The 13,327-nt window shown below is 38.3% G+C and overlaps 1 protein-coding gene across 3 annotated transcripts in view; it reads right to left on the bottom strand.

The window, feature by feature from the left end:
- Positions 1 to 13,327, bottom strand: part of NBAS (NBAS subunit of NRZ tethering complex) — a 325,219-nt gene that overhangs the window by 126,801 nt on the left and 185,091 nt on the right. For all 3 annotated transcript variants that reach the window (XR_011236168.1, XM_069494000.1, XM_069493999.1), the window contains exons 36-38: positions 12,557 to 12,724; positions 9,680 to 9,793; positions 9,137 to 9,260 (exon numbers count right to left, since the gene is read on the bottom strand). Coding sequence is in view for 2 of the 3 variants with exons in the window: in XM_069494000.1 (XP_069350101.1) it covers positions 9,137 to 9,260; positions 9,680 to 9,793; positions 12,557 to 12,724 (406 nt within the window). In the remaining variant the exon portion in view is untranslated. The remainder of the gene's footprint in view (positions 1 to 9,136; positions 9,261 to 9,679; positions 9,794 to 12,556; positions 12,725 to 13,327) is intronic.

The following is a 13,327-nucleotide window of genomic DNA, read 5'->3' as shown; positions in this document are numbered from 1 at the left end:
TTTCAAAGAATTTTAGATTTGAGGTCTGAGCATTATTTGCCTCCTGTGTAAATTAGGATTAATGAGGTAAAGTACACCAAGTGCACAGCATCTCTCTACCATGGAGAAAGCACCGAGTAGGTTCTCTTCTGCCCTCTAGAAAATACAGGCTTGAGGGAGCAAATAATTTTCTTCAATTATGACATGTTTTGATTTCCCCCTAAAAATGATTGATAATAAGTTCTTTCATTAATAACTACCATAGTAGTAAAAAAGACAATTCCATTTTATAAAAATCATAATTATTAACAAATTAACAACTACATTTAAGCACAAAGACTAATTTCACTAAGAAGCAACAGCAGACTTAAACAGTCACACCTGATTACTGGAAACACTTCTGCTACCATATTGATTGTTGCTTCGCTGCTTCTCACTGAGCACTCAACAATCATTTGGATTAGTTACCCCTCACAACCTCTCTACGAAGAAGTTAGCTGTTTTCCTCAATTTACAAAAGAGGATTTAGAGTCACAGTAAGTTTCTTTTCTATTTGCCCTGTGCCAACACACAGACAAATCACCTCAGTCCTGGGGGGGGAAAAAAAAAAATTCTTCCTTTGGCAACTCTCCATTCTGACTAACTCAACAGTCCCCTTTCTTTTCACTGCCGAACTTCGTAAGTACATGGTCCGCCCCTCTGCATCTACCACCTTGAAACTCACTCTTTCCTCCAGTTCCTCCAACCCTGGGTCCCAACTCACACTGCCTCCAAAAGTCACCAAACCCAAAGGTCTTTTCTCTGCTTCTTCTCTCGGATCTCACTGTGGCCCTAGACACTGCTAGACAGTCTCTCCTTCGGCTTCAGGGACACTGAGTCTCCACATCTGCTCCTCAAATGATCCTCCTCTTCCTCCTTGACTGCTCAATGTGGGTCTTCTGTTATTTCATCACTATCTTTTAATCCTACTTTACATTTTCCCCCTTGAAGAACTCAATTACATTCTTAATTTCAACTGGCATCTTAGTCTACTTTCCCAGTATTTATCTCTAGCCTTGACCCATCTCACAAGATATCACCAACTGCTTCATGGACATTGCCACTCAAATGTTTCCCCAAATGCATCATTCTTTACCCAATATCTTTCGTATTTGTGAAATAATACATTATTCTCCCAATAAGCCAAACTTAAAACTCCAGAATCATCTTGGACTTCATCCTCTCTTCTGCTACCAACATTCAGGCCATCATCAAATCCTGCTGAATCATTTCCAAAGGACTCTTTCACACATGCTTTCTATTTTCACTGCCACAAACTTTAGTTTAGACTTTCATTGTTGAAAACCTGGACTCTTTCAATAGCCTCCAAACTCTATGTAATATCTTCAGTCTCTCTCCTTCTAATCCCTTCTTAAAACAGTTTCATAGTTATTTTAATCAAGCACTGAGTAATGATGTCACTCTTCACCTTAAAAATAAAACCTTCATTAGTTTCTCATTTCTTGAAAAATAAGTTAAAATTCTTATTTGACATTTAAAGTCTCCATAAATATGGGCCAACCTTAATTTGTGGTTTTAATTGCAATTAAACCTATCCTGTACACCAGCCAGATTAGCCTGACACCCAAACTCTCTGCCTGTGCTCATACCATTTCTCTGTATAATAATCCTTAAATTATTCTAAAACAAAAATACCTAGGCTTTTTTAAATATCTCCTCTGATAAGGCAAATACAAAACAGATGCTTTGCATGAATTAGTTCCAAGTATCTCAAAACCGTGCAAGGAGATAGTATTATCTTGTTTTTACACAGGCTTTGAAGCTTATATAAATTAGCCAAACTCATAAAGGCAGTTCATCCTTAAAGACAAGAAACAGGAGATTCAAAACAAGATAGATCTCTGTCCCTAGCAGTACCTATCAGGTTATTGACAGTTTTATGCTATTACAAATAATGAACATATATCACTTTTTTAATGTGTATGAATGCATTCATACGATAAATTCCTAGAACCAGAACTACTGGGTCAAACAATAACATGCAACTATAAATTTCGCAGCTATTGCTATGTGTTTTTTAAATTCTCACTTTAAGCCAATGTTCAGTGTAGCATCTCCTCCAGTACTGATGTTGAGCTGGACACAGTTTGCTCACCTGAACATCTGTGTGGCCTATTTCCCTAGAGGGTCCTTGACATCTATTTCAACCACCCAAAACAGTTGGAGGATGGTCAAAATTCTCTCCACAAGGTAAGCCTTCATTCATGAGCTGATTCCTCAGAATTTATCCTCAGAAAAAGGCACCTTGGCTTTCTATTCCCTTTTCAGGGGGAACTATGACTCAGACTTTAACCTCACTGTCATCTGATGAACTCCAACGAAATCCAGAAGAGTAATGCTATTTAAATTCTTCAATTTAAGATTGGGTGATTGTGTTCTCTTATTAGAACAGCCCTCCTGCAGATGAAGACTATTATATAAACTCAGATAAAGTATAAAACATAAGTATCAGAAGGGACTGGAGAGCTACCTAAAGCACTTAGAAACTGGAGGGTGGTTGCCATTTGGAAGAATAAATGGCGCTGGTGAGTTTCCCATTTTCACAGCTTCTATCTTGAGAGTAAGCCCCTGTCTGTGCCATGCTAGGCAGGTAAAACTCAGAAAACCTGTAGTCTTGAAGAACCAGAGCCCAGAAAAACCACAACAGCTAGTACGTAAGAGTTGTGGTTTGTTACAAAACTAAACAAACACATATTCTTTGACCCAGTAATTCCACTCTTAGAATATATACCCTGTGATTTCACTTAATGAATTCTAGAACAGTCAAAACCAATTTATGCTGGGGAAAAACCAGAACGTGGGTTGCCTTCTAGGGAGTAGGGGTGGATGTTTACTGAGAAGAGGCATAAACTTTCTGGGGTGATGATAATGTTCTGTATCTTTTTTTTTTTTTTTTTTGAGACAGAGTCTCACTCTGTTGCCCAGGCTAGAGTGAGTGCCGTGGCGTCAGCCTAGCTCACAGCAACCTCAAACTCCTGAGCTCAAGCGATCCTACTGCCTCAGCCTCCCGAGTAGCTGGGACTACAGGCATGCGCCACCATGCCTGGCTAATTTTTTTTTTTTCTATATATATTTTTAGCTGTCCATATAATTTCTTTCTATTTTTAGTAGAGATGGGGTCTCGCTCTTGCTCAGGCTGGTCTCGAACTCCTGAGCTCAAACGATCCGCCCACCTCGGCCTCCCAGAGTGCTAGGATTACAGGCGTGAGCCACCGCGCCCGGCCATGTTCTGTATCTTGATAGGAGGGAGGGTCACACAAGTGCCACATGTGTCAGTATTCATACGCTTGTCACACAATTAAGATTTTTTATTTCATTGTAAAATTTAATCTCATAAAAAAGTAATAAATATTAACTCTAGTTAAAGATATGCACAGTGTAGTATCAAGGAGTGAAGTGTACTGATGTCTACAACTTACTTTGAAATGCATCAGAAAATAAGTTGAATTTGGTGGACGAATAGAGGGGTGGAGAAATATATGTACAGTAAGTATGGTAAAATGTTAATAGTAGAATCTAGGAGGGTATATAGGAGCTCACTGTAGAATTTTTTCAATTCTCCTGTGAATTTTAAATTTTCTCAATACAATGTTAGAGGAAGAAAAGAGAAAAAAATCCTCTCTGGTAACTATGTCAAATACTCAGGCTCCTATCAGTTATTCCCCAAAGGAGGTTTCCTGAAAGGTACTCTGGACAAGTCATATATGCCTGGTCTCCGGCATGCACTTAGCCAGCTGAGTTTCTGGCCACACTAGACCCACGACCTCCCAGCTGCTTCAAGACTGGACGAATCATAGGCACCAAGTACACCACACTCCCTATGACCTCAGTTTGAAAGGAAAGGAATCAAATCTCTCTCTTAATTCTTAACACAATGGTTGTTGATATCATCTCATGACATTTTTTTTCTCCCACACGCTGGTCCCAGCCCATTAATCTCTACAAGTGCCTAGCCCAGGCCCCTGCTCAATGATGAACTGTTAAAGGAAACTGATGAGAGTAGGTGAAAATATCAGTCCTCACTCTACCTCTGGCCATCAAAACTGTCTTAGCAGCCCTTACAGAGACTCAAAGATTCTAAAAAAAAGTTGCATTTAAACCCTACACATAGGAAGCTTCTCAGCCTTGGAATCTGCAAACCATCAGAGTAAACATGTGACAAAAATTTCAGAGTGGATGGTAAGTAGACTGATCAGAGAGAGGGTCTCACTGGGATCCACAAGATGTCATATTGGCTAGAGAACAAATCACAGGGACTTTACCATTTAAGACAAACTAAAAAAGCAAAACAAAACAACTCCTGCCCTACATTTAGTAGTGTTTATGAATTTAATTTGTAATGCTAGTTCTCAAACCTTGAATTCAATGCATTTTCTAAACAAATTATACAGCCAAAATCAGATGAAATCATGCTGAAGCCTCCAAGCACTAATTCTATGCAGAATAAGTGCCTCTGGAGAGCAATCTACAATAAATTTAATTCCAGAACTAAATTCAGAGGAAAGTTGCCCATATTATTGATTTGGAAATCATCAGCCATTAAATCATTCATTTGGCTAAATAAATAATGATCAATATTCCTTAGCCAGTCTCCATAAAAATCTTTTCATCAACTTTATTAAAAAATTCTAAAAGGTCAGATCATGTTGAGGAGTTTAATATGTATCATGACCTACTTCTGAACCAAAGTCAGGAATCACATTTTTACCATAATTTTTAATTTGGTTCATTTAACCTATATCACTCTTCAATTCTGTTGAGTTTCTGACAAATATTTGACATTCTAAAATAGCCAAAGACTATTCCAGATATATTGGCATTATCAAAAGTTACGAAATGTGATAGTATATATGGTTTGGGAGGGTATACTCTAAGAAACATCCACTTTTCAGACCTTTAACAATGTAGTTCTATTATTTTGCCTTTTTGTTAAGCATACCTCTTGTATGACAGGCATTCAAATTCACATACATGTACAGGCATACCTCAGAGAAACTGGAGGTTCTGCTAAAGATCACTGCAATAAAGCAAATATTGCAGTGAATCAACTCGCACCAATTTTTTTTTGTTTCCCAGTACATATAAGAGTTATCTTTACACTATACTATAGTCTATTAAGTATGCAATAGCATTATATTAGATAAAAAATATTTTATTGCTAAAACATCCTGAGGATCATCTGAGCCTTAAGCAAGCTGTAATCTTTTTGCTGGTGGAGGGTCTTGCCTCAGTGTTGACGGCTGCTGACTGATCAGGGTGGGTAGCTGCTTAAGGTTTTGGTGACTATGGCAATTTCTTAAAATAAGACAACAATGAAGCTTACCATATCAATCGACTCTTCCTTTCACGAAAGATTTCTCTGTAGCATGTGATACTGTTTGATAGCATTTTACTCACAGTAGAACTTCTTTCAAAATTGGAGTCAATCCTCTCAAATGCTGCCGCTACTATCTCAACTAAGTTTATGAAACATTCTGAATCCTTTGTTGTCATTTCAACAATGTTCATAGCATTTTCATCAGGAGTAGATTCTACTATATTTTAAGAAATCGCTTTCTTTGACCCTCCACACAAAGCGACTCCTGATCTGTTAAGGTTTTATCATGAGGTTGCAGCAATTCAGCCACATCTTCAGGCTCCACTTCAAATTCTAGTTCTCTTGCTATTTCCAACACACCTGCAGTTACTTCCTTCGCCGGTGTCTTGAACCCCTCAAACTCATCCATAAGGACTGTAATCAACTTCTTCCAAACTCCTGTTAATGTTAACATTTTAACCTCCTATCATGAATCAGAAATGTTCTTGCAAACTAAAAACAAAATCCTAAGCCCTCTGCTTACTGAATGGACCCCTCTCAGCCAAGGAGACCCCAGAAACATCTTAAAACCGAGTTTCCAGCCATGATGGGATGGGAGATAAAGCACAATTGCAAATGCACGTGATTTCCCTTTTTCATAAATATTCATGACTCCTCCTATAGCTTGTTAAATACGTATATTTGACCACCCTACTCATATAAAATCTTATTCCTTTGTCTGTCCTTTGAAGCATGTGTGCTGACTTCTGGCTGGGGCTCTGCTTTTCAGCCCAACAGGCTGCTACCCTTTATGAGAAATAAAACTCTCCTTTTTCCAAAGTATAAACCTAATTATTTTTTCTTTTTTTTTTTTTGGTTTAGTTAACATTCTCAATGGCATCTAGAATAGTGAATCCTGTCCAGAAGGTTTTCAATTTACTTTCCCAAGATCCATCAGAGCAATCGCTACCTGTGACAGCTATAGTCTTATGGAATATATTTCTTAAATAAGACTTGAAAGTCAAAATTACTCCTTGATTCATGAGCTATAGAATGGATGCTATGTTAGCAGACATGAAAACAACATCAATCTCCTTGTACATTTCCATTTGAGCTTATAGAGGACTAAGTACAGTGTCAGTGAGCAGTAATATTTTGAAAGTAATCTTTTTCTGAGCAGTAAGTCTCAACAGTGGGCTTAAAATATTCAGTAAACTATGCTGTAAACAGATGTGCTGTCATCCAGGCTTAGTTGTACCACTTACAGAACATAAGCAGAGTAGATCTGGCATAATTCTTAAGGGTCCTAGGAGTTTCAGAATGGTAAATGAGCATTGGCTTCAACTTAAACTCACCAGCTGCACTGGCCCCTGACAAGAGAGTTAGCATGTCCTTTGAAGCCAGGCATTGACTTCTCTCTCGCTATGAAAATCCTAGATGGCATTGTCTTCTAATATAACGCTGTTTTGTCTCCATTGAAAATCTGCTATTTCATGGAGTCACCACCTTCATCAGTGATCTTAGCTAGATACTCTGGATAATGTGCTGCAGCTTCTACATCAGCACTTGCTGCTTCACCTTGTACTTTTATCTTATGGAGATGGCTTCTTTCCTTAAACCACATGAACCAACCTCTGCTAGCTTTCAGCTCTTCTTCTGCAACTTCCTCATATCTCTCAGCCTTAACAGACTTGAAGAGAGTTAGGACCTTGCTCTGAATTAGGCTTTGGCTTCAGGGAATGTTGTGACTGGTTTGATTTTCTATACAGACCGCTGAAACTTTCTCCATATCAGCAATAAGGCTATTCCATTTTCTTATCATTCGTGTGTTCACTGGAGTAGCGCTTTTAATTTCCTTCAAGAACTTTTCATGTACATTCATAACTTGGCTAACTGTTTGGTGCAAGAAGTCAAGCTTTCAGCCTATCTCAGTTTTTGACATGCCTTCTTCACTAAGCTTAATTGTTTCTAGCTTTTGATGTAAAGTGAGAGATGTGTAAGTCTCCCTGTCACTTGAACACTTGGAGACCATTATAGGGTTATTAATTAGTCTAATTTCAATACTCTTGTGTCTCGGGGAAAGGAAGGCCTGGGGGAGGCGGGGGGAGAGAGAGAGGGAATGGCTGGTTGGTGGAGCAGTCAGAACACACACAACATTTATCAATTAAGTTCACTGTCTTATGTGGGCATGGTTCATGCCATCCCAAAACAATCACAATAGTAACATCAAAGATCACCGAATGCAGATCATCATAATGGATATAATAATAATAAAACAAGTTTGAGATGTTGTGAGAACTACAAAATGTGACATAGAGACATGAAGTGAGCACATGCCGATAGACTTGCTTGATGCAGCGTTGCCACAAATCTTCAATTTGTATTTAAAACACACACACACACACACACACACACACACAATATCTGCAAAGCACAATAAAATGAGGTATGCCTGTGTTTTTAAAACTAAATAATTAATAAAAATATTGCAAAAGTGTATAAGCCAATATATGTAAACATACCAGTTATTACTTCAGTCCATTAATGTGACAATCAATATGTGACACGCCCACATCCAACCCAATATTTTCTTAAGGTCTCACATTCTATCTGTACAAACTACCTTGATAATCAATCATATTTAATCCATGGGCAACTGATTTAAGACAATAACAAGAAAAGAAAAGCAAAAAATAATAAAGAATAATTAAACAGGGGAAGAGTAATATGACTACACTCTCCATGTATGTTAAATTTCAACTGCCATGAATGTAATAATTTTTTGGTGAAAAAAAGAAACATATCCGTAATTGTGAAATATACCTGATTAGAGAATGATAAGAGGTAGAAAAACATGCATCTCAGAGTGAAGGAAAAATGATATACTCAGTAAAAATCTTCAGTACTCAAGGGACCTGCACAGCGGATAGGGAAGTCGTATCTGCCTCTCCTCTTCCCACTGCATATAAACGTTGATTGAAAGAAAAGAATTATCTAAAAATACATTATACTATCAGGTTTGGGGGGAAGTAGCAGTCGTATTCCCTGTAAACATTTTCCCAAATTTTACTCCATGCAGCAATGTGCTCAGTTAAAAGAGGGACTGTCCAGGCTTATTGGCAGTTAGATGTGGCCAGTAACATGTAAGAGTGAACTGTGGATAGGACGTCCAAGAAAACGGCTTTTTTTCATCCCCTTTCCTCCTCACTGATGCACAGAATATAGACAAGACAGCTGGAATTCCAGCAGCCTTTGAATCATGAGGTATTCGGGAAGGATGGCAGAGCAGAGAGGGAACTGAACAAATATAGTCAAGGAAACTACCACAGAACCTTGGAAGGAAGTACGGAGGCTAAAGAGAAAAGAAGTACAAATTTCTGTCTTTTCAAAAAATACTACCCGGGAAGATATGCCACCATCTAGAAAAATTCTGAGTATCAAATATACATTGACCTTCCATTAAGCATAAAACCAGGAAACAAATATTTATTGAGCACTTTATACCATTCACTATGAGAATCACTTCATATAATTAGCAACTTAATGATAGGAATTACATTTTATTTAACCTTTTAAATCCTCAATATAAACAAATGTCTAGAAAAAAAGTAGGTTCTCAACAAATGCTTTAAACAAATGAATACATGAATGGATAAATGAACGAATTATGGAGTCAAGTTAAGCAATTCAAAATTACTAAAAAATTTCTTTCTCCTAACTCTCGTTCATTCACACATTCTTAGTTATTGTTCTCCTAATATGAGTTACACACTATCAAGAAACTAGAACCTTCTTTCTTACCTTCTGTGGTCGGAAATACTTCTTCGCCTTCAGTTTTAGCCTCTGCCAGTTTCCCAGTTCTCAGGAGAACTTCCGCAAAGCTTTCCACTGGGACGTGCTGGTAAGTGTCATAGGTCACTTCAGACTAGACAAAAGCAGCAGTTTTACCATTTTGTAGGATGTGTTTTTTTCTTTGAACATAATCTCAGAAAACATAATTAAAGGATTTTATGTCTTCTGGTCACTTGAAAAACCAGCATAATTTAAGCATATTTAAGCATATTATTTAATGAAATATTTAATGAAATTATTTAATGAAAATTTAAGCATATTATTTTATGCAACATTTTAAATAGACTTTAATCTCATAATCTATCATAACATATGAAACAAATCACATAAAATCAATGAATAACATGAGTAAGACAAAGAAGTACATTTTCAGGAAAATTTTAGTTTTTGTTTATACTGTCTACAACAGCATGAGAGTTAAATCTTTTTTTAATTTTGTTTTGATGTAAAGCATGACAATTAAATCTATCTTCTTAGGCACACTGTCCTTACCTCAGCAACAAAGGGATTAGAGATGACAGATTCGTAAAAGGGATGACACCCTTGCCTTTCTAGATCTTCATTGGCCATAGTTCCAATTTTATAAGCACCACCAAATTCTTGCCCCTAAATAAAACAAAGTAAAAGAACAATGGATAAAAAGAAAGCAAGCAAGGAGGAGGAGGAGGAAAAGAGAGAGAGAGGAAGAAAAGGCTGATTTCAGAAGAAATCGATCAATGTGACCTAAAGCAAGAGCGACACAGATACCCAGTAGAGAATGTAAGAATAATGGCTACGGTCTAAGAGCAGCACTTCAGCCCACCATGCGCTGCCTTTTGATTTCCTGGTCACTTGACATCAGTGAATCAGAAACACTAAGGCAGTTAAGTGTTGTAAATATGGTAAGTTTTCTATACTACAGTTAGAATAACCACCCTAAAACATCATCGTATCCATATTGCTGCCCTGCTTTAAAATCTAAACTATGTAGAATAACATTTTAGGTTATTACATGTTAATTAACATTAAAGACTAACTCTCCACCAAACCAAACCGACCTATGTCATGCACCCTTTTGACCTCTTCGCCGTTCCCTCACTGGAAGGGTCCTGTCCCTGCTGACTGCCTGGTTAGATCCCATCTTTCCTTCCAGGCCCAGCTCAGACCTCACCTACTGAAACCTTGCCAGATCCAAGCAAGATGATGTGATTACGCCCCTTTCACTATCTCCATCTCCTTCACAACTACCACTCCCACTCAGGCCTTTAAGACTTGTCACCAGCAAATTCCTGATTAGCAAGTACTTTAGGATCTCTAGTATACAGTTAATTATATTTATGTTTTGTTCTCCCCAAATAGACTGTAAAGCTCCTTACTGGAAGAACCAAGTAAAAGACATTCACCCATCCCTCCAAAGTTTATTGTACACTTCCTTTATACCAAGCATACTCTAAGGAAACAATGAAGCTACTGCCACAAATGATGATAAAAATTGCAGGTTACATTTAATAAAAATTATATATTAGGCAGAGTGTTAAACACTTTAGACATAAAGCTTCAAAAATTTCAACAGGTGAGACAGGAAAAAAGCCATAATCACAATCCAGTGTGATACCTGAAGTGATAAGAGATACACAGACTTACCCGAAAGTCAAGTACAAAGCCTCTCAGTAAATGGTGGCTTCACTTACCCAACTGTTTGGACCATCATCCTTAGGTCTCCTCTTTCCCACATATCCCACATCCAGATCATCAGAAGGTCCACAAAATGCACCCCCAAAATGCACGACCACTGACCACTTCCCACTTCCTTTTTGGCTACCTAGTCCAAACCACCACCATCTCTCACCTGGAGAACTGGACTAGCGATCTCCCTGTCTCTTTGCTGCTCCCTACAGACAGCTCTCCTCACAGCAGTTAAATGATCTTAGTAAAAGTAAAGCTGGATCACATAACTGCACTGCTTGAATTCTCCAAAAGCTTCCCATCTTACTGAGAACAAAATCTACAGTCGTTATCACCAACTGTATAAGGCTTTAAATGATGGGCTCCCCACCACCACTCTGATCTCCTCTCCTACCATTCTCTCCGTTGTTCGCTCTGCTCAAACCACATCGGCTTCCTTTATGCTCCATGCAGATGTCAAGCGTGTTCCCCCACCAGGGGCTTTGTACTTGTTCTATCTGGCTCAATTGTATTTCTGTTCAAACTGATTCCTTTTCTGAGAAACCTAACTTCTCTATCTAAATCAGACCTCTACTTCCCCAGTGCCATCATAATTCATTTATCTTGCTTATCTTCATAGTGCTCATTACCACCTGCCACTACATTATTATACAAATATTTTGTTTTCTGTGTGTCCCTCGCTAAAATACAAGTTCCACAGGGGAAGGGAATTAGACTTAAGTGTATCCCCACTCTATTTCTAGTGACTAGCACAAGAATGACATACAGAAAATGCCTAATAACCAGCCATGGTAGCTCACACCTGCAATCCTAGCACTCTGGAAGGCCAAGGCAGGAGGATCACTTGAGGCTGGCAGTTTGAGACCAGCCTGGGCAACACAGCAAGACCTTGTCTCTACAAAAAAAATTTAAAAATTAGCCAGGTGTGGTGGTGTGCTACTGGAGAGGCTAAGGTGGGAGGATCACTTGAGCCCAGGAGTTTGAGGGTACAGTGAACTATGATTGCACCACTGCACTCCGGCCTAGGGGAGTGTCAAGGGAAACCCTGTCTCTAAAAAAAATTTTAGAAAAAGGAAAAAGAAAATGCCCAATAAGTATTTTCTGAATGAATGAATGACTGAATGAGATATTCAATCAGTGCATTAAGTGGACAGACAAGCAGGCATATGTTTCTTTTTCCTCTTCGTTTTCCAGTGTTAGACTGAAGGACTGCGGTATGAGAATGCAGAAAAGACAGCAGGGGAATTACGGGTTAAGACATCCCAGAAAGCAAACTCAGTCGCCCTACTACTTCTCCTACCCAGAATGGAAACAAGACTTTGTTACACTAGGCTCATTCCTCAGAGTCCCCAAGCTGGCTCCTAGTACTTTTGCTCAACTACTAGCCTATAGAAAGACAGCAAAGATAAGTGACCACTGATAAAATCACTTTCCTTTTCATCTCACTAAATTTTAATTCTGATTTTTGAACTAAGCCTTACCTGACTCACTATTAGTGTCCTTTCCAAGTACTCCTCAGGAATATATGATATTCTATAAAGTAGATTACTCATTCTCTATCTGATGGGAGGCCTATATTTCTTAAGAGATTATTTTAATAATCTAGAGAAGATAAAAATAGAACAGTAAAACAACTGAAAAGTAGTGCTAATGAATTGATATAAACCACACAACTGATTTTTTAAGAAAAGATTCATTGCTTACTTGAAGGGGTCGAAGGTAAGTCAAGGACTTCTTCCACCACTGCCCGTCGCTCACAGCCTGCAGCACTGCCCTGGTGGTAGTCGTGGTGTTGGAAAGGACTTTCATGGTGGTAGCAGTGGTCCAGTGCAATAGGTCAGCTGAACTGCTACCCGGAACACTTACTTCATCCTATGTTAAAATAACAAAATGGCAAGAACAAAAAGGGCATTTCATAAGAACAGAGAAGAGAGTGATAATGTGACTGCTTAAAGTGATCAGACATTAGATACAAAGACAATAAATTTAAAAATCCAACTTTGCTGGTAATGAGATAAATGTGAAACAAAGCATCATTAACATTAGCATAATGTTCCTCCTTGAATCACCGGCAAAAAAAAAAAAAAAAAAAAACCCAAACCTGAGGAAAGCAAAAATCCTAACAGTGTATTAGTTACATAATCCCTTTTAGGATATTTATAAAATAAATGATGGGTTCTTTATTTTTTACCAATCTAATATCCCAACAATGAGACACTCATGTTTGCTTCTTTGATAACACATTTTAAAGTATGCATTATTTACAATGATTAAGAAATAAAGGGCCAGGCAAAGTGGTTTATGCCTGTAAATCTAGTATTCTGGGAGACCGAGACAGGAGGATTGCTTCAGCTCAGGAGTTCGAGACCAGCCTGAGCAAAAGTGACACCCCTGTCTCTACTAAAAACAGAAAATTAGCCGGGCATCGTGATGCGTGCCTGTACTCCCAGCTACTTGGGAGACTGAGGCAGGAGG

Source organism: Eulemur rufifrons, chromosome 19 (genome assembly GCF_041146395.1).
Source record: "Eulemur rufifrons isolate Redbay chromosome 19, OSU_ERuf_1, whole genome shotgun sequence".
In the NCBI taxonomy this organism is placed as follows: domain Eukaryota; kingdom Metazoa; phylum Chordata; class Mammalia; order Primates; family Lemuridae; genus Eulemur; species Eulemur rufifrons.
Note: the sequence above shows the minus strand (reverse complement) of the source record. Positions and strands in the feature narration are given on the sequence as shown.